At 39.9% G+C, this 18,077-nt stretch overlaps 1 protein-coding gene across 1 annotated transcript; it reads left to right on the top strand.

Annotated features, from left to right (window-relative positions):
* Window positions 1-74: 74 nt before the first annotated feature.
* On the top strand, window positions 75-10,549 carry SPA17 (sperm autoantigenic protein 17). Its single transcript, XM_053593117.1, has 5 exons — window positions 75-144; window positions 1,298-1,478; window positions 6,621-6,691; window positions 7,895-7,981; window positions 10,279-10,549. The coding sequence occupies exons 2-5, from the start codon at window positions 1,325-1,327 to the stop codon at window positions 10,411-10,413; spliced, it is 447 nt and encodes a 148-aa protein (XP_053449092.1). The 5' UTR covers window positions 75-144; window positions 1,298-1,324; the 3' UTR covers window positions 10,414-10,549.
* The last annotated feature ends 7,528 nt before the right edge of the window (window positions 10,550-18,077 follow it).

The following is an 18,077-nucleotide window of genomic DNA, read 5'->3' as shown; positions in this document are numbered from 1 at the left end:
GCCCTCCGCGCGGCCCGCGGCCGCGGAGCGAGACTGCGCCTCTCCCCTTCTCGGCCACCGTAATTTTTTTTAAAAAAAAAACGGTTACCCAGCAACGAGAAAAACAACCGGAACCATCGGCCCCGACTCGGAGAGAAGGTGGAGGTGAGGCGGCTTCCCCCACTTGCTCTCCAACGCTGAGACCTCGCTTTTTCCCTTGGTCTGGTGTTCCTGGACACAGCAGGGACCCCTAGGGCAGATTAGGAGCCGAGGCAGCTCATTCTGTGTGGTCCAGACCTCGACGTCTCGTCCCAACTAGACCCTCCTTCTTCCCTCTCCGTCAGCCCTCCACTCCCCAATCGCTTCGGGGTCTCACATGTCCTTTTCAGAACCCTAGACTGATTCAGGAACCCAGACTGACTCAGTACCCCCATCGCCTCTTCCCTCAAAAAAAGAAAGAGAGCAGCCGGGCGCAGTGACACGCACCTGTAGCCCCAGGTACTGGGGGAGGCTGAGGCAGGAGGATCGCTCGAGGCCAGGAGTTCACAACGTAGCGAAACCTCCGTCTGGGGTTAGAAGGCAGAAAGGAAAAAAAGAAAGAGAAAAACCCTCCACAAAGTGGGCTTCATTAAACCATCTAGTTCCCGAACCTGGATCCCCTACTGGCACTTGTATTCTAAGATGGGAAGACAAGGCCTAATCAAGACAAAGCAGAAAATATAAGAATCCCAAAACTCTAGAGGCTGGGATTTCAAAATCATGACCCGCCGCTGCAGCTCCATTCCAGAGCACAGAGTGGCTTCCAGGCATTAGGGGTCATGTCTCAGAAATGGCAGCTTAAGGAAGGATTAAGTCTGAAACTTCGCCCTTCAACAAGTTCTAGTAATTTCTTGAGCCAGGACGAATTTCTACTTTTAAAAAATTATTTTTAAATGTTAGACATTAAACAGGTCTTCTCAGTTAAACTAGCTTTTTAGCAATTATTCTCTCTAAATTTCTTTGAGAGAGGCAAAAACTACTTTTACCTTTTAAGAGGAACAGAGAGAAACAGCACTTAGCGTCGTATTGAAAAATTTTTAGTTTCTTGTAATTCTTAAAGATGATTTGTCCTATTGAATGGGTCTGTATTTGTAATATTCTGGTTCGTAACAGAGATTTCAAAACTCTTTGGAAGAAAAGATAGACTTAGGTTGTGTTGGGATAAAAAGAATTGAAGTCCAGATAATTGGGGTCTCTGAAATAACTTTTTTATCACAGCTCTGATTATGTGAGTAAAATCAGATAAATTTAAAGACAATACCCTTTGATGAATCTCTAGGTACCATAGGCAGTTCTTCCCAAGGAGATGTCTATTCCATTCTCCAACACCCACTACCGAATTCCACAAGGATTTGGGAATCTTCTTGAAGGGCTGACACGCGAGATTCTGAGGGAGCAACCAGAGAATATACCAGCTTTTGCAGCAGCATATTTTGAGAACCTTCTAGAGAAAAGAGAGAGTAAGCTTTTTTAAAACTAGGCCTTTGTTTAAATAGAGACTAAAGATTTGGTTATTGTAAAACTTGTTTAAGTCTGTCTTCATTCTACAGAAAGCCTTTACGAAGCAGGTAACTTCAAATGACAGTTCTTGCTCTTTAAAATAATATGATAAAATCTTTGATAAGCTCTGTTACATTAGTTTCACTTTTATTACCCATTATCCTTCTCTCCCACACATACTGGAAGGGAACTGCAAAAGGTCATGCGTTTTACTCCCTCCACCATCAGCAGACTGTTCTTATCCATCCCAGGCAGCTGTCTATTCTTTCTAAAAGGAGAGTGTGTGGTTTCCTTTAAATTTTGATTTTTCTCATTTGAAAGTATTATAAGTGTTATAAAAAATTTTTTCTGCAATCAGTGTAACTGGCTTATTGTACCCTCAATGAATCCCCAACAATAAAAAAAAAAATCAGGAAAAAAAAATTTTTTTTACTCCTTAGATTAAACAAATTGGTAATCACTGGGATATGTGAAACTGTTCTGCAATAAAGACATAGAGACAAACTACTTTGAAAAGGAGAGTGCCAGCCTGGGAAAGTAATTTATATTCTTTATATTCTCAGAGTCCCATCCTGCACAGAGACTAACTTCCATGCTAACAATAACTTTGTGGTCGAGAGCCAAAGCAAAGTTCCTTCATTCCCTTCAATAAAATTTACAAATCCCCAGCCTGGAAGGTTCATAACTATCAGTGCCTGGCCCAGTGATCAGAATGGAAATTCTTATAGCTGTAAGTTGTACTAAAAACTTATTAGCTGGATGTAGCAGACTCACTCGTACTCCCAGCTATGCAGGAGGCTGAGACAGGAGGATTGCATAAGCCCAGGAGTTTCAGGCTATAGTGAGTAATGATTGTGCCTGTGAATAGCTACTGTACTCCAGCCTGGGCTTTATAAATAAATAAACAACTAAACAAACGAATAAATAAATAAAACCTGTCCTTGACTAGAACAATCACTTTGTATAAATTGGTGTCATCATTACTGTTGATTACAGTATTTCACCAGAGTAGCAAAGGTGACTAGAAATATGTAGCCACAAGCGAGCAAACATTCCGTTGTAAATCATTTTACAGAGGGAGAAAACCTAGCACAAGACTTGCATTAAACAACTCCCCACCCACTGCATAGCTGCAACCCCTTGCCTTTTTTGTCCTGCCATCACAGAGCTCAAAATCACTGCCAGTTTCCTGAACGTTGCTGGTCTTTTCCATGTACAGTCGGTGTGAATATTTGTTGCGTAATCTGAAACTTTAAATGTTTTCCACTGAAAACATTTGACGAACTGTGTGTAAGGGAGAGAACTTATTAAGAGATATCCTTTGGGAAAAGTGGTGAATTGTAATGAACATAATTTAATTTTGTTATTGTAACTTTAATTTTACAAATTCATGCAGTAAAAAGTCTTTAGTCATCTGTTTAATGTTAGAACTCAGAAAAACACTTGAGTCATTGTTACTGGATCACAGTAATTAAAGCAAATGATGATTCACATTAATGGTCTCAGGATACCAGCTCAGTAACTAATAAACAATGGATAAAACCATTTGAAAAAATTTTAAACACCACACCCACTTCCACCCGTGTCAATCAAAGATAAATTATCCAACTGATAGAAGTATCATAATTCAGTCTCTTAATAAAGGCAAAAGAAAATCATGAACTTCTAGCCCAGTCTCTCCCATACCGTGCAAGAACTCTCTTGCCAGCTTTCCTCATAGGTAATTACTAGTCTTAGTTTTTATTTTCTGTGACAGGAAATTTGTGGGTATAAGTGGTATTTCAAATCACTAGGGAAAAGGTGGACTTTTTATTAAATCATGTTGGGATAAAGATGGGAAAGGTAAAATTGGATCAATTTCTTATACACCAGGAAAAATTCCAAATTGGCCACTTTTTAATATTAAAAAAACATACAAATACTGGGGGAAAAATGGATGAATTTCTCTATAATAGAATAGAAAATTACTAGCTAAATTGCTTGGATAGGTTCAAAAATCCAGAAGCAATTAGTTTGAGGTTGCTATGAGCTATGAAGCCTGGATACTCCACCGAGGGTGACAAAGTGAGACTCTGTCTCAGAAGAAAAAAAAAATTAAAAAACTATTTTGTAACATTAAAAAAAGGGCTCAAAACAATGACCAACCCAGCACCAATAAGCAACTAGCCCCTAGACTACCATCTCTAAATACCATTTCCCAGGAACCAGGGCTTCTTGGACACCTTTTTTAAGAGAAAAGAACAGTTAAAGATTTGATTCTTTCCCTTTATTTACTGGTTTTCAAAATATTCAGTTGGGTTCCTAAGATTGAAGGTATGGCTTGGCACCTGTAGCTCAGTGGTTAGGGCGCCAGTCACATACACCAGGGCTGGAAGTTCAAACCTGGCCCGGGCCTGCTAAACAACAATGACAACTACAACAAAAAATAGTAGGGTGTTGTAGCAGGTGCCTGTGGCTCAAAGGAGTAGGGTGCTGGCCCCATATGCCGGAGGTGGCAGGTTCAAACCCAGCCCCAGCCAAAAACTGCAAAAAAAAAAAAAAATAGCAGGGCGTTGTAGCTGTAGTCCCAGCTACTTGGGAGACTGAGGAAAGAGAATCGCTTAAGCCCAAGAGTTAGAGGTTGCTGTGAGCTGTGACTCAACAGCACTCTACCAAGGGTGACATAGAGAGACTCTCAAAAAAAAAAAAAGATTTATGCAAGGTGGCCAATGAGTGTTGTTGGTTTCTTTTTTTAAACCATTATGAACTCGTAAATATTTAACAGATATTTCCATGAACTAGGAAGGAAATACATAAGATGAGGCTGAATGTCTTGCCATACCAGAGAACAAGGAAGCTATCAGAGTCCTATCAGAGGTGTTTCCAGAGGCCTGAGGAGCATCTGAGCACCTGAATAAGCTCCCACTGGCCAAATTTTGAACAATTAGGCTATCAGTTAAATATTCATGAGATCATAATTATTTTTAAAAGAAACCAACATCATTCATTGGCCACCTTGAATGAATCTTAGTACACCAACTGATTATTGTAAAAACTAGTAAATGAAGAGAAAGAATTAAACCTTTCACCTTCCTTTTCTCTAAGAATTCTACTTCAGAGTATACAAATAGTTGATAAGGGTAAAGTTTTCTTGAATGAGGATTCCATAAAATGAAAGTAGTGATCAAATTACAGCATTACCATTTGCCTCTTCTAAAGAAATCATCTAAGCAATGATCATCAAGGGGGCCATGCAAATTATAAGAGAAACATCAGACATTAAATATCTCCTGATGGAAGATTACCAGTCCACCAATTAGCACTACCAATACCAACCAAGTATTCTTGCTGGGGGGAAAAAAAAAATCAAACCTAAATAGGTTAAACCTATAGATCTAATTACCAGTTCACAGGAAATTCAAAGACAGGGGAACTTGTTAAAAGCCACTGTGGGGATAGAGTCAGAAATAGCTGAACTGTGGAAAATACCAAAGGGAAAAATGCCACAGTTTCGTCAACAAATAAATTGCAAGAAAAAAATGAGGGGTTGGTAGTTTTCCATTAGAGAGATTTGAAGGACATAACAAAGGGCTGTGTGTACCTGTTTGGGGGTGCGGGGTCCTGATTGGAACCAATAATAAAAAAATAAATAAACTAGGATGCAGTGGCTCACATCTGTAATCCTCGCACTCTGGGAGGCCAAGGCAGGAGGATTGCTTGAGCTTAGGAGTTTGAGACTAGCCTGAGCAAGAGTTAGACCTGGTCTCTCCTAAAAATAGAAAAATAAGGGCGGCGCCTGTGGCTCAAAGGAGTACAGCACCAGCCCCATATACCGGAGGCGGTGGGTTCAAACCCAGCCCTGGCCAAAAACTGCAAAAAAAAAAAAAAGAAAGAAAAATAATCCAGACATCATGGTGCGTGCCTGTAGTTCTAGCTTCTTGGCAGGAGGATTGCTTGAACCCAGGAGTCTGAGTTTGCTGTGAGCTAGGCTGATGCCACAATACTCTAGCCCAGTGGTTCTCAACCTGTAGGTCGTGACCCACAGGAACTGTATTAAAGGGCCGTGGCATTAGGAAGGTTGAGAACCATTGCTCTAGCCAAAGCAACAGAGGGAGATGCTCTCAAAATAGGAAGAGGACAGAGAGAGAGAGAAAAAAAAGGGGAGAAAGGAAAGGAGGGAATGAAGGATGGAGGAATGAATCAGAAAAAAGGGTTATAGATACAATAAGATAAATCATGAATTGATAATTAAATCTGAATTGATAATTAAATCTAGGTAATATGCATATGGGAGGTTATACTATTCTCTCTACTTTTGAAGTTTGGATTTTTTTCAGCATGAACAGTTAAAGAAAAATGTGTTTAAATGTAAATATCTTTTACTTGGTAGTTATTGTTGATGGTAAAAATAAATAAATAAATAAATATAAATACCTCTTCTGTCTATGTCAACTCTCTATGTAATATGATTCATTAAAAAAAAAAATTCTCCCTTGGCTCGGCGCCTATAGCTCAAGCAGCTAGGGCACCAGTCACATACACCAGAGCTGGCCTGTTCAAATCCAGCCCAGGCCCGCCAAACAACAATAATGATAACTACAACCAAAAAAAAAAAAAAAAAATAGCCGGGCACTGTGGTGGGCGCTTGTAATCCCAGCTACTTGGGATGATGAACCAAGAGAATCACTTAAGCTCAAGAGTTTGAGGTGGCTGTGAGCTGTGACGCCACAGCACTCTACCAAAGGCAATAGCTTGAGACTCTGTCTCAAAAAAAAAAAAAAATTCTCCCATCCTTCACTTTTCCAAACTTGCTGACTACTTAGTATTTATTTTTATACATTTTTCTGTGTTTACTAATACATGTTTTTAAGTGTCCATACTTATATTTAAGTATTAGCATTTTTTTCCTCTATCCCATTTTGTTATAAATTCTGTGAAGGCAGAGATTATGTTTTTAGTGTTTTCTAAATATACTCAAGAGCTTATCCAATGTTCAACTGGTCATCATATATTTAACGATCACTGGTTATGTCTGTAGTGATAGGTTAGGCCTAATGTTACTATTTTAGATTTGTCTTAATGCATTCAAAATAATCTGAAATTATTATATTTTTATCATTTAGAAACCAACTTTGATCCAGCAGAATGGGGGTCTAAAGTAGATGACCGTTTCTATAACAACCATGCATTCAAGGTATGGTCCTACAAAACTATTGATTTGGCTAATTCTTCCCCCTCTCTTTAACACAGACTATTAAGACCTGCCTAGAATTGTAAGAATCCTGTAAGGCATCACAAATAACTTATTAAATTTTTTCAATTGTGCTATATTCTCTGATGAGAAATTCTCTTCTTAAGTGTCTGAATCGTGTACAGATACTTAGCTTAAGATTAAAGATGATCACTGGGACAAAGGTGCTTGATAGTTATAGAATAATTACTCCATCAGTATTCAAATTTAATTGCAACTCACAATACTTAGCAATAACAGGTACTCAACAAATACTTGTGGAATTGATGACATTTCATTAACAAAAACATTATTGGTCCAATTATTTTATTACCATTGACATGTTACAAAATACTAATTAGGGCTTGGAGCCTGTGACGTAAGCAGCTAAGGCACCAGCCACATACGTCTGAACTGGTGGGTTCGAATCCAGCCCAGGCCTGCCAAACAACAACGACAGCTGCAACCAAAAAATAGCCAGGCCTTGTGGTGGGTGCCTGTAGTCCCAGCTACTTGGGAGGCGGACACAGGAGACTCGCTTGAGCCCAGGAGTTGGAGGTTGCTGTGAGCTGTGATGCCATAGCACTCTACCCAGTGACAGCTTGAGGCTCTGTCTCAAAAAAAAAAAAAAAAGCTCTTTCCCATTGGTGGTGAATTAGCAATGCTTCTGTTTTGGAGGAAGACTTCGAAAACTTATTATATTTAAATCATTTTCCACAGAAAAGCTTAATTCTTTGACTTAGTTTTTAATCCATCTCATTAAAAAATCAACTTGATGTCCCATTGTGGAATGCAATGGCACTTATTCCTATTTTAGAAACTATTGGTAGCTCCTTTTTATACTTTGTTCAGAATTCATTATACTCAGCAGCTTATCAACTGTTAGTACAAGGCAATGGTTTGTTTTTAACATAAAACAATGCCACACACATTGCAAAAGATCAAACATTTTCACCAATTCCTTGGTCTTTCATATTTGTTTACACATAGTCCCTTGAGAGTTTTCATCCATTTCTTCTTGTTTTGACATATTTTCCTTGTTAAAATATTTAGTATTTGATTTATCTTTCAATAACTAAAAATAATATTTAATTACCTTTAAGCAGTTCAATCCAAGACTTTGCCATTTTGGAAACATTGCCAATTTGGCCTCTTTTCTCTCTCCAGGAACAAGAATCATCTGAAAAATGTAAGACTGAACAAGAAAAACCTCAGGGATCTGGGAAAGAGGAAGAGACACCAGTCACCGCAATAGTATGTAATACTTTCATGTACTATTGGATTCCTACAAAGAAAGATATCACTCATTTTAACATTGTACTCCAAATATAAATTAGTCTGTTATCTATCTACTTTGTTAATATTGTGATCGTGCTTTCTAGATAACTAATATTGGCGATCAACTAACTGGTGGATCATTTTTAGCTATGCCTCTTATAGAGGAAAATTTATTCTTCCCCTTAAAAATAAAATCTTACTCTTCAACATTGTCAGTGGACAGAAAATCTTCCCATGGGGAAGGGAAGATGGAATTCACAGCTTCAGTGATCCTTCAAATTCATCTTCTACTTAGGAAATTTTTCACTAATTGATGCTGTCACCACCACATAATGACAAAGTTTCAAATATAACAAACAGAAAATCACAGCAAATTATACACAGCCAAATATGATGGCTTTACACAAAGTGGCTTATTCATTTTCCATGATGGCCTGCTACAAAAATGCCTTCCTGCCTAATACCCAACATCCATGCAGCTAAAACATAGGAAAGCCCACCCTTAAAGATGCCTCTATTCAGTGGTATGCTGGAGTCAGCTCTCAAGAGACAGTTGTGCACATTTCTACCCAAACCCATATTCAGCACTGTCACTTTAATAGCTTGAAATTAGCCACAGAGGGAGTACGAAGACTGTGACAAACACTACCAATCAGGGAGCTTTTTTCCTATTTTTCTTTTCTGAAAAACCAGTTGTTAAGCATTTACTAGCACATTACTTTCCATATTCTTCATTGTCCAGACTCATGAAGGCCATGCCTAAAAGAAAGAAGAAACTCATTCTCGACAATGTCAGAGTCCTAATTCCTGAGTTTCTTTTCATGTCTTCATGTCCCAAGTAGTTGCTCAATAACTGTCACCCCAAATGGACGTCTTCTCAAGGAGTACACTATATCCTGCCCAGAGAGGGACAGCTTTTCCCTACAGCATGTCCAGGTTATTCTAGAAACACATCAATACAACCCAAATGTAACGGGGAGTCAGGGAAAGAAAGGGAGTGTTATTTCCTTAAATCTTTCATAGGTGCCGCACACAGGTTTTCATGAGTTTGAGTTGGGCTTTCAACTGGAGCACAATGCATTAGGATACCATCTCAGAATTCTGTACCATTCTGCTTACATTTAAAAGTTTAAAAGCTAGATCTGCCTGATTGTAATGAGGAGGTTGGGGAGGGGGACTTGAACAACCCAAAGGTCCATCAGTAGGAGATTGAGTAAATAAATCAAAGTACATCAGTAAAACAGAATGTAATGCTGTCATTAAAAAAGGAAGAGGGTGGCACCTGTGGCTCAAAGGGGTAGGGCGCTGGCCCCATATGCCAGAGGTGGTGGGTTCAAACCCAGCCCCAGCCAAAAACTGCAAAAAAAAATTTAAAAAGGCAGAGGTATTTACTGAATAATAACATAGAAAAAGAGAACCGAGATAAATTGTTACAAGGAAAAAGTAGTTGCAGAACACTATGATTAGCATGATCTCGTGTTTAAAATAAAAAGGCATCACACCCATATGAATATATTTGCATATAGAAAAATTCAGAAGGATATAGATACTCAACCCATAATAATGGTTATCTTTTAGGAGTAAGATTTGGGAAGGGGAGAAAGTTTTCACTGCCAGTGATATTTGAGCTTTTCAAATGTGTACATTTAATTTTTATAACTAAAAGGATATATTAAAACCTATATTGGTATTCAAGTATACACTTAAGATTCATGCATTCCACCGTCTATAAATTATACCTAAAAAAAGAAGAAGAAGATGAAGATGCTAGATGCCAAAGTTCAACCAACCATGTGAAAACTGACATTACTGGACTAAATGGATTGCTCTTTGGTAGTCCACTTGAAATGTATGATTTTGATTAGCTAATCATTGAGAAAATGAGAATTTAACATTGAATCCATCTTATGTAATCATGATTATTTTGAAACAGCACATTTACTATTCTTCTTAACATTTTTACCATTCTTAAAGAATTCTTTCCTGTTTTTTCTCCCCCCAAAATGTTCAGGAAACTGTTGAATGGAACTATTTTGGGGAGAAAAAGTTGTCAATGATCTTTTATCACAGATACACACTAAGAGGCGACAAAACGGGGTGCCTACTATGTTGCTACCCAGCATTTGGTGCATACAGCTGACTATACATACAATTCCCCCAGGAAGCAACAGATCTCAGATAGTACGTCCCCACGTTGATTAGACTTATGTATTTATTTTTAAGGAATCAATAATATGGGATTTTTAAGAAGTCTCTTTCTCCTTTCAATAAAGGCATCTTCTGAGGAAGAGAAGGAAAAAGAAGAGGTTGCTGCTCTCAAAATCCAAGCAGCCTTCCGAGGACACATGGTCAGAGCGGAGATAAAGAAAATGAAATCAGATGTCACCCAAAATGAGAATACGGAATAAAACAAATGAAAATACTGGTTTTACCTCCATAAAATGTGAAGGATAATCGAAATTCATCAACCTTGTTGTGATTATCATTTTCTCCGTAGAAGGGAGATTTGATGTTGTGAAATGACAGTTGTAGCTGTTGTGAAAATCTGTCATAACCATTTGTTTAATAAACATGCCATTGAAACATACTCCTTGAAGTTTACTCTGACTTCTCCAGTGTTTTTTATACTTGTCCTAAGTCTACGCATAGAGACCCTTGGATTTAAAGTTACAGAACTAGAGCGTCTTGAGTTCATGAGATCTCAGAGGTTATGTAGCCTAACCTTTAGCTAATGAATAAATTCCTCTCATGTCCCTGAAAAGTGGTTCTTTAGCTCCTGTTTCACTCCTAGTGATAAAGAATTTCATTGCTTTTCAGGGCTAATCTATTTAATTTTTTAATTACTGGCCAAAGCTAAGTCAAAAATCTGCTTCCTGGTGAGTTTCCCCGTTGGTTTCATTTATCATACACGCATTCAGTCATTTACTGGAAATATACTGAGCACCATTCATGAGCTGGGAATTAGTAGTGAATGTTCTTCCATTCATGCAGTTTACAGTTTTTTTGTTATCTTGCTCTCCAGAACCACACAAAATGATACTAATAATATCCAATTGAAGAAACATAAGCTACCATAACATTCTGCACTCCTCTTCAGCTAAAACTCCTCAAGTTTCTTTAATATATAAATGTGCTACCTATTTCATAAACCCAGAGGCTTTATCTGTTTTTCTTTGAATGAACTGTTCAATCCGCTACTCCCCTACTTTTAGACATTTCAATCTCTCCTTTTTGAGGTCTTCTTGCCCTTGATGGACCAAGGAATTGAGGCTTCATGTTTTAAACTAAAGGGTACAGGTTCCTTCCCAATACAAAGTGAAGAAAGTGGAGTCTTTCCATCTGATTAATGCTGTTGTCTTGTAATGCAGCACAGCAGGCTGAGATGGTGCCCTGGCCAGTGCCAATTACTGCCTGCACTGTAGTAGGTGGCCCATGATTTGGTCCTAGGATTATACTTCTCTTGGCTCAGGGTCACACAGCCAGAGCTCAAAAAAACAAAAACAAAAATAGCCTGGGGGCGACACCGGCGGCTCAAAGTTGTACAGTGCTGGCCCCATATGCTGGAGGTGGCAGGTTCAAACCCAGCCCTGACCAAAAACTTAAAAAAAAATAACAACAACAAAAAGCCTGGGTGGCTCAGTCCTTAGGAACTTCAAGACCAACATGTTATGTTTGAACAAGTGCTCTCCTACAAACATTTTTATCCTTGTCTTAGGCTCAGATGTGGTCTTTCTACAAAGCAGTTTTGTTTCAGGGGCGTCATCACCCTTCCCTGGCACCGAGTCTTCACCAGGCTCTACAAACAGAGGTTCACCCAACTGATCTCCACTGAGACAGTGACGACTTGTCATCTGCCAATGCTTTCAGGGTTGTGGGGTTCATTTTCTAATCCACACTCACCTTCAGGCACTTTTCTTCCTTCCAAGGTCTTGCTGACACTAGATAGTTGCATTCTAGCTAAACACAAATCTCTAACAGGCCTGTCCCCCTTCCTCCCATCCTTAACCGCTGTGCTCCAGGCTTAGAAAGGAACCAAAATCAATTCTTCGGGATTCCAGCTGTTCATTCCCCCATTCCACTCAAAGCACTAACCTCCAACACCTTCCCTTCTCAAACAAAGCCATCTGCTTGAGGAGATTATCAAGGGGACACCCAGAATTAATACAAAGACTTAGCTTCCCTGTCCTGGAGAGGGGAGGAGACCAGAAAAAGATTTTCCCCTAGTGAGAAAATGGCAGGGGAGTAGAGGAGACTAGTTAGCTTTTTCAACAATTATTTCTGTTATACACGTAAAGTGATTAACACTGTGCTTTTCATACAGTCAGTTCACACACAGAAATCTAGTGGTGGTGCTATTTGCAGTAAAGGAAGAAAACGAAAAGGGGAAGATAAAGAGCAACGGACGTGGGATTGTAACATTTTCAGCACTTACCTGGTTTTCCGCTTACTCTGGCTCGTCCTTCTTGATCTCTATTGTCAATAATGCTTCACCTCTCCAATCACTAAATGCTAAATGCTCCCAGGCTTGGCTCTTTTACCACTTTCCCACACTCATTGATTTCCTGCAGTCTTAAGGCTTTAAAAGCCATCTCCATACTGATTACTCCTGTCTCCCCTCCACCTGCAAACTTGTATATTCAACTGCCTACTTAGCCTCATTTGGGTGTCCATAGGCATTTCAAATGTAACATGATATTGCCTGATATTCTGACATTTCCTCCAAATCTATAATTCCTCCAGTTTTCCAATTAAAACAAAAAAGCTGTCTACTCCATTGTTCCATTTGCTCAGGCCAAAAATTTAGAATTAATCTTTAGCACTTCACTTTCTCTCATGTCCCATATACAATCTATCAGCAAAACCTGAAGGCTCTACCTATGACATACACCCAGAAATCTGGCCCCTTGTCTCCTCTTCAATTGTTACCACTTCAGTCCTAGTTCCCATCATCTTGCTTGTGAATTATTGTAACAGCCTCTATATTGGCCAGTCATTGCCACGTTACTGCTGCACACACCTCCCAAACTCAGGGGTTTAAAACAATTCTTTTTTTATGGGTCTGTGGGTCAATGATCCTATAGCTGAGCAGGGTTGGATTCCAGCCTCAAGGTTAGGTTCAATACTGCTCCAAGCTGTGGTTTGGGCTAACTAGGGAAGGCCTGCTTTAGGTTGTGGGTCCCAGAGTCATCTGCAGAGCTTCTGCTTCCCCTGTCCTATTCCGAGCCGGTGCCGAGAGAGAGACTCTCAGGGCACGCTCTTTTCATGCTGATCCCAGAAGCACACGTAGGAAAACCCAACATGCAAGAATATTCCATGATTTTACTGATAACTACTTCCACTGACATCCCATTGATCAAAGAAAATCATTTGGCTAAGGCCAAAGTGAAGAGCATGAGGTAATAAACTGCTCATCACATGGCCATAGCGAAGGCCTCACGGGTGTGTAAAACTATCACAGGGTGTTAACGAATCAGGAGGAGGATGGAATCTACCCCAGTCTGCTCCTTTGTTTATAATTATTCATATCCTTCCCACATGCAACACAAACACACTCCTATCATGAGATCCCTTAAAGTTCCATCAAATATTTGAAGTCCACAATCTCATAATCTCTCTCAGGTCCAGATATAGCTCCTCTTGATGTAGAGACCTGTGAATTAAAAGAGCAAATAACCCCACACACCTCACATACAACAAATAATGGGACAGGGATGATATAACCACAGCAAAATACTCTCATTTAAAAAGGAGAATAATAAAATAATAAATGGCAGCCACTGGCCCATAACAATTACAAAATTCCACTAGGCAAATGATATCATGTTCTGCTATTGAGGGAAGTAATGTTCCATGATTTAGGCACTGGTTCCGTCCCCTCGGGATGAGTCTCCAGTCTGTCTTCCACAGCTCTTGGTTCTACACTCTAGGAGATCATTCTTTTCTCAACACCTTCTTTAGTCTCTTGCAAAGATCACTGGAGAATATTCCCAGCTTGGTGGACAAGTGTATTTCTCAATCTGCTTCCTGCCTGTAGAATTTTAGAGCCTACGGGTCTGTTTATACGTAGTAACTCACATGGCTTTAATCTCTTTCAGTTGATGGTGGTACTTCTGCCAGTGAAGTAAAACTTTGTGGATTTCCTACAAATTTGACTGTAGTCAATTCCATGTGCCAAAAGCTGAACTCACAATTTCTTTCAAGATATGTCTCTCTCTCTCTCAATTTCCCTCAATTTAATTCTATTAAGAGAAGTAAAGTGTTGGAACCAATATTTCAATATACTAACGCCTTCTAACTGTCAAAACTAGTCTCTTGGCTTCCACTCTGTTTTACTCAGGGTTCTCCAGAGACACAAACCCAAGTGGATACATAGAGATTTACAAGAAGGGTTTTATTATGGGAATTTACTCATGCAATTATGGAGGCTGAGAAAGTCTACAATATGCCATCTGCAAGCAAAGAACCAGGAAAACCACTGGTGTAATTGACTTAAAGTCTGACGGTCAGAGAACCAGGGAACACAATGGTATAATTTCAATCCAAGGCCAGAGCCCTGAAAACCAGGAGCACTGATGTCTGAAGGCGGGAACAGATGGGTGTCTCAGCTCCCAAAGAGAGAATTCACCCTTCCTCTGCCTTTTCTTCTAACCCAGGCCCACACTGCTGAGGGCAGACCTTTTTACTCCGTCTATTGATTCAAATGCTAATCTCTTCAGAAAATACTTGAAATATTTTATCAGCTATCTGGGTATCCCTTAAACAGTCAAGCAGACACACAAAATTAACTGTCACACACCTTTCTCCCTTTCAACACAACCGGCAAAGTATCATATTAAAATTTAAATCATATCACTTCACTCCTCTACTTAAAACCCCCAACAGCCTCTCATCTTGCTGAGAGTAAAAGCTACAGTCTTCACTGTGGTCTGCAAGTCTTTCCCCCTGTTACCTCTGACCCCATGTTGCTTGTAGTGAACACTGTCCTCAAAACTCTTCCTCAGGCATTCCAGGCACACTCCGATCTCTGGTATTTTGCACATGTTGCTCCTTCTGCCTGGAACGCTTTCCCCTCCACCCCCAAAATTGCCTCATTCCATTCAGGTCTTGACTCAATGAGCAGAAGTCAATGAGACCTTTTCTGAATACACCTTCTACCTAAAATAGCTAAAAACAAACAAACAAACAAACAAACAAAAACACTTCTCCTTTCCTTTCTCTTTTTTCCCTTCATTCTGAAAACCACTGAATAGGGTGGCACCTGTGGCTCAGTCGGTAAGGCGCCGGCCCCATATACCGAGGATGGCGGGTTCAAACCCGGCCCTGGCCAAACTGCAACCAAAAAATAGCCGGGCGTTGTGGCGGGCGCCTGTAGTCCCAGCTGCTCGGGAGGCTGAGGCAAGAGAATCACTTAAGCCCAGGAGTTGGAGGTTGCTGTGAGCTGTGTGAGGCCACGGCACTCTACAGAGGGCCATAAAGTGAGACTCTGTCTCTCCAAAAAAAAAAAGAAAAGAAAACCACTGAATATATCTTGATATCTCGTTTACTGTCTGCTTCTCCCTATAAAATATATGCCCCATGAAGATAAAGATCTGTTCTTTTGTTCACTTTCTAGTTCCTTTTTCATATGCAACAGGAAGGAGTGAATCATTTCTAGTGGCTCATATAGAAATTGATAGCAAATAACTCCTTCTATCTCATTAGCTCTGACTGGGTTATATATCCATCCCTGAATCAATCATTGAAGCGAACAGAAAGGAATAGGCTGGTAAGTCTACTGGCCTATGACTAACAGAACCTTCCCCTAGAGTAGAGGGTCAGTTCTGCCCAAAAACATCTGGCTGAGAGTTGAGAAAGTTTGAAGTCTCCTATAGGAATTCAAGTAATGTTGTCAGGAAGAAAGCCCAGTGATTGCCAGGAAAGCCACCACTATACTTTAATCACCCTATGGCTTCTCCCTAATACTGCACTATTTAGTAAGTTGTTCATCAAAATGAAAGATTAGAGAAGTATCAAGAATAAAAGGAAAAAATTAAAACAGCATATGAGTGGTTAATAAAGCACAAGAATATGGAAATTTGGGTAGCCTGCCACATAAATTGCAATGTGAATGGTGCTTCCTGGACTTGTGCACTGTACACAGATGAATCTCTCAAAAGAACGAGCTTTGCAGTCTAGGAGAGTAAGAAAACTCATGTGAGAGGAGAAGGAGCACTTAAGCTCTAGAACTATTTTAGAAATATATGCAAAATTTGGCTCTGTAGGAAGCTAAATATGACAGTTTGTCAACATGAATTTTTCATAAAACACTCTTGTGAACACTGTACCTATAGAATTCTTTTCTATGCTTTTAGGTCTTCTGTCAAGATCATCAATCAGTTCCTCTTTAATAAATATAAATCCAGCATAATTTGGAAGGAAGGGCTCTGCTGTGATATGCTCTCAGTCAAACACAATGTCTCTGTGATTCAGAGATGAACCCAGGAATTGTCACTGTCATTCTGCCTCTAAACATATCATTCATTCACTTTTGTTGTTGTTCTAAAGCAAACTAAATAGTAATCTCCCCGATTTCTCAGTAAAATTAATGCAGCAGTTTCTCTCTATACCGCAACACAATGAAAAATTTGTAAACATTTCAGCAGGCACTACCTTTCCTTCGAATTTTGAATTTTCCTCTATAAAATTATTTTCCTGTTCTTTTTTTATGGATGGGATGGTGGTAATACAGACACCAGGTACTAATTTTCTACGTGCTGTCTTCTTAGCTTGAGGATATTTCTAGAGTACTTTATAAACATAGAACTAGGACCTTTGTCTCTTCATTTTTATTCCTATTTTTCCTCTTCCATTTATCTGCAATGAATATATGATGATGACTCATTTTGTATCAATTTATAATGTTGATAGTTGAGCGTGGTGGCTCACACCTGTAATCCTGATGCTCTGGGAGGCCAAAGTGGGTGGATTGCTTGAGCTCAGGAGTTTGAGACCAGCCTGAGCGAGAGCGAGACTCTGTCTCTACTATAAATAGAAAAATTAGCTGGGTGACGAGGTGGGCACTGATAATCCCAGCTACTTGGGAGGCTGAGGCAAGAGGATCACTTGAGCCCAAGAGTTTGAGGTTGCTGTGAGGTATGATGCCGTGGCACTCTACCTAGTGTGATAGAGTGATACTCTGTCTCAAAAAAAAAAATTATATATATACAAATTTCTTCTCTAAATTAATTATAATTACCAAAATCCCAAATAGTGACTGTTGTATTCCCCCACAAATTCATATGCTGAAGCCCTAACCTTCAACATGATGGTATTTGGAAATAGGGTACTTGGAAGATATTTAGAATCACATATAGTCATGAGTGGGGGGCCCTAATAGGGCCCTTATAAGAAGAGACATCAGGGCTCGGCATCTGTAGCTCAAGCAGCTAAAGCGCCAGCTACATACACCGGAGCTGGCTGGTTTGAATCCAGCCTCAGCCACCAAAAACAACAGTGACAACTACAGCCCCCAAATAGCTGGGCATTGTGGTGGGCGCCTGTAGTCCCAGCTACTTGGGAGGCTGAGTCAAGAGAATCGCTTAAGCCCAAGAGTTTGAGGTTGCTGTGAGCTGTGATGGCACTCTACCCAGGGTGACAGCTAGAGACTCTGTCTCCAAAAAAAAGAGAGAGAGAGAGACATCAGAGAGCTTGCTTCTCCCACTCTCACCCCCATAGGACCCAAGGAAGGGCCATGCGAGGATGCAGAGAAGTGGCAGTCTGCAAGCCAGAAAGAGAGCTCTCACCAAACCCAACCATCCTGGCACCCTGATCTCAAACTTCCACCCTCCAGAACTGTGAGAAAATTAACATCTATGATCTAAGCCACCCAGCTTACCGTATTTTATTGTGGCGGCCCAAAGAGGCCAAGACAAGTAACAAGTGTTGAGTACCTGACGTGTGAGAGCATAATGCCACATCAGCGTTTGCCATCTTTTCTGAACCACTGATATACTTAGTCCTTTCTGATTTTGCTGTAACATATATAACTGAATCAGAAAGGAAGAGAAAATTAGAGTGGTGAGGGCTTAGGATG

Source organism: Nycticebus coucang, chromosome 6 (assembly GCF_027406575.1).
Source record: "Nycticebus coucang isolate mNycCou1 chromosome 6, mNycCou1.pri, whole genome shotgun sequence".
Lineage (NCBI taxonomy): Eukaryota > Metazoa > Chordata > Mammalia > Primates > Lorisidae > Nycticebus > Nycticebus coucang.
Note: the sequence above shows the minus strand (reverse complement) of the source record. Positions and strands in the feature narration are given on the sequence as shown.

What these genes read in the sequence shown, in the direction of transcription:
- SPA17 (XM_053593117.1), top strand. Translation starts at nt 1,325, where the DNA reads ATGTCTATTCCATTCTCCAACACCCACTACCGAATTCCACAAGGATTT. An exon ending in ATAACAACCATGCATTCAAG is followed by an intron (nt 6,692 to 7,894) that starts GTATGGTCCTAC and finishes TTCTCTCTCCAG; the next exon opens with GAACAAGAATCATCTGAAAA. An exon ending in AGACACCAGTCACCGCAATA is followed by an intron (nt 7,982 to 10,278) that starts GTATGTAATACT and finishes CTTTCAATAAAG; the next exon opens with GCATCTTCTGAGGAAGAGAA.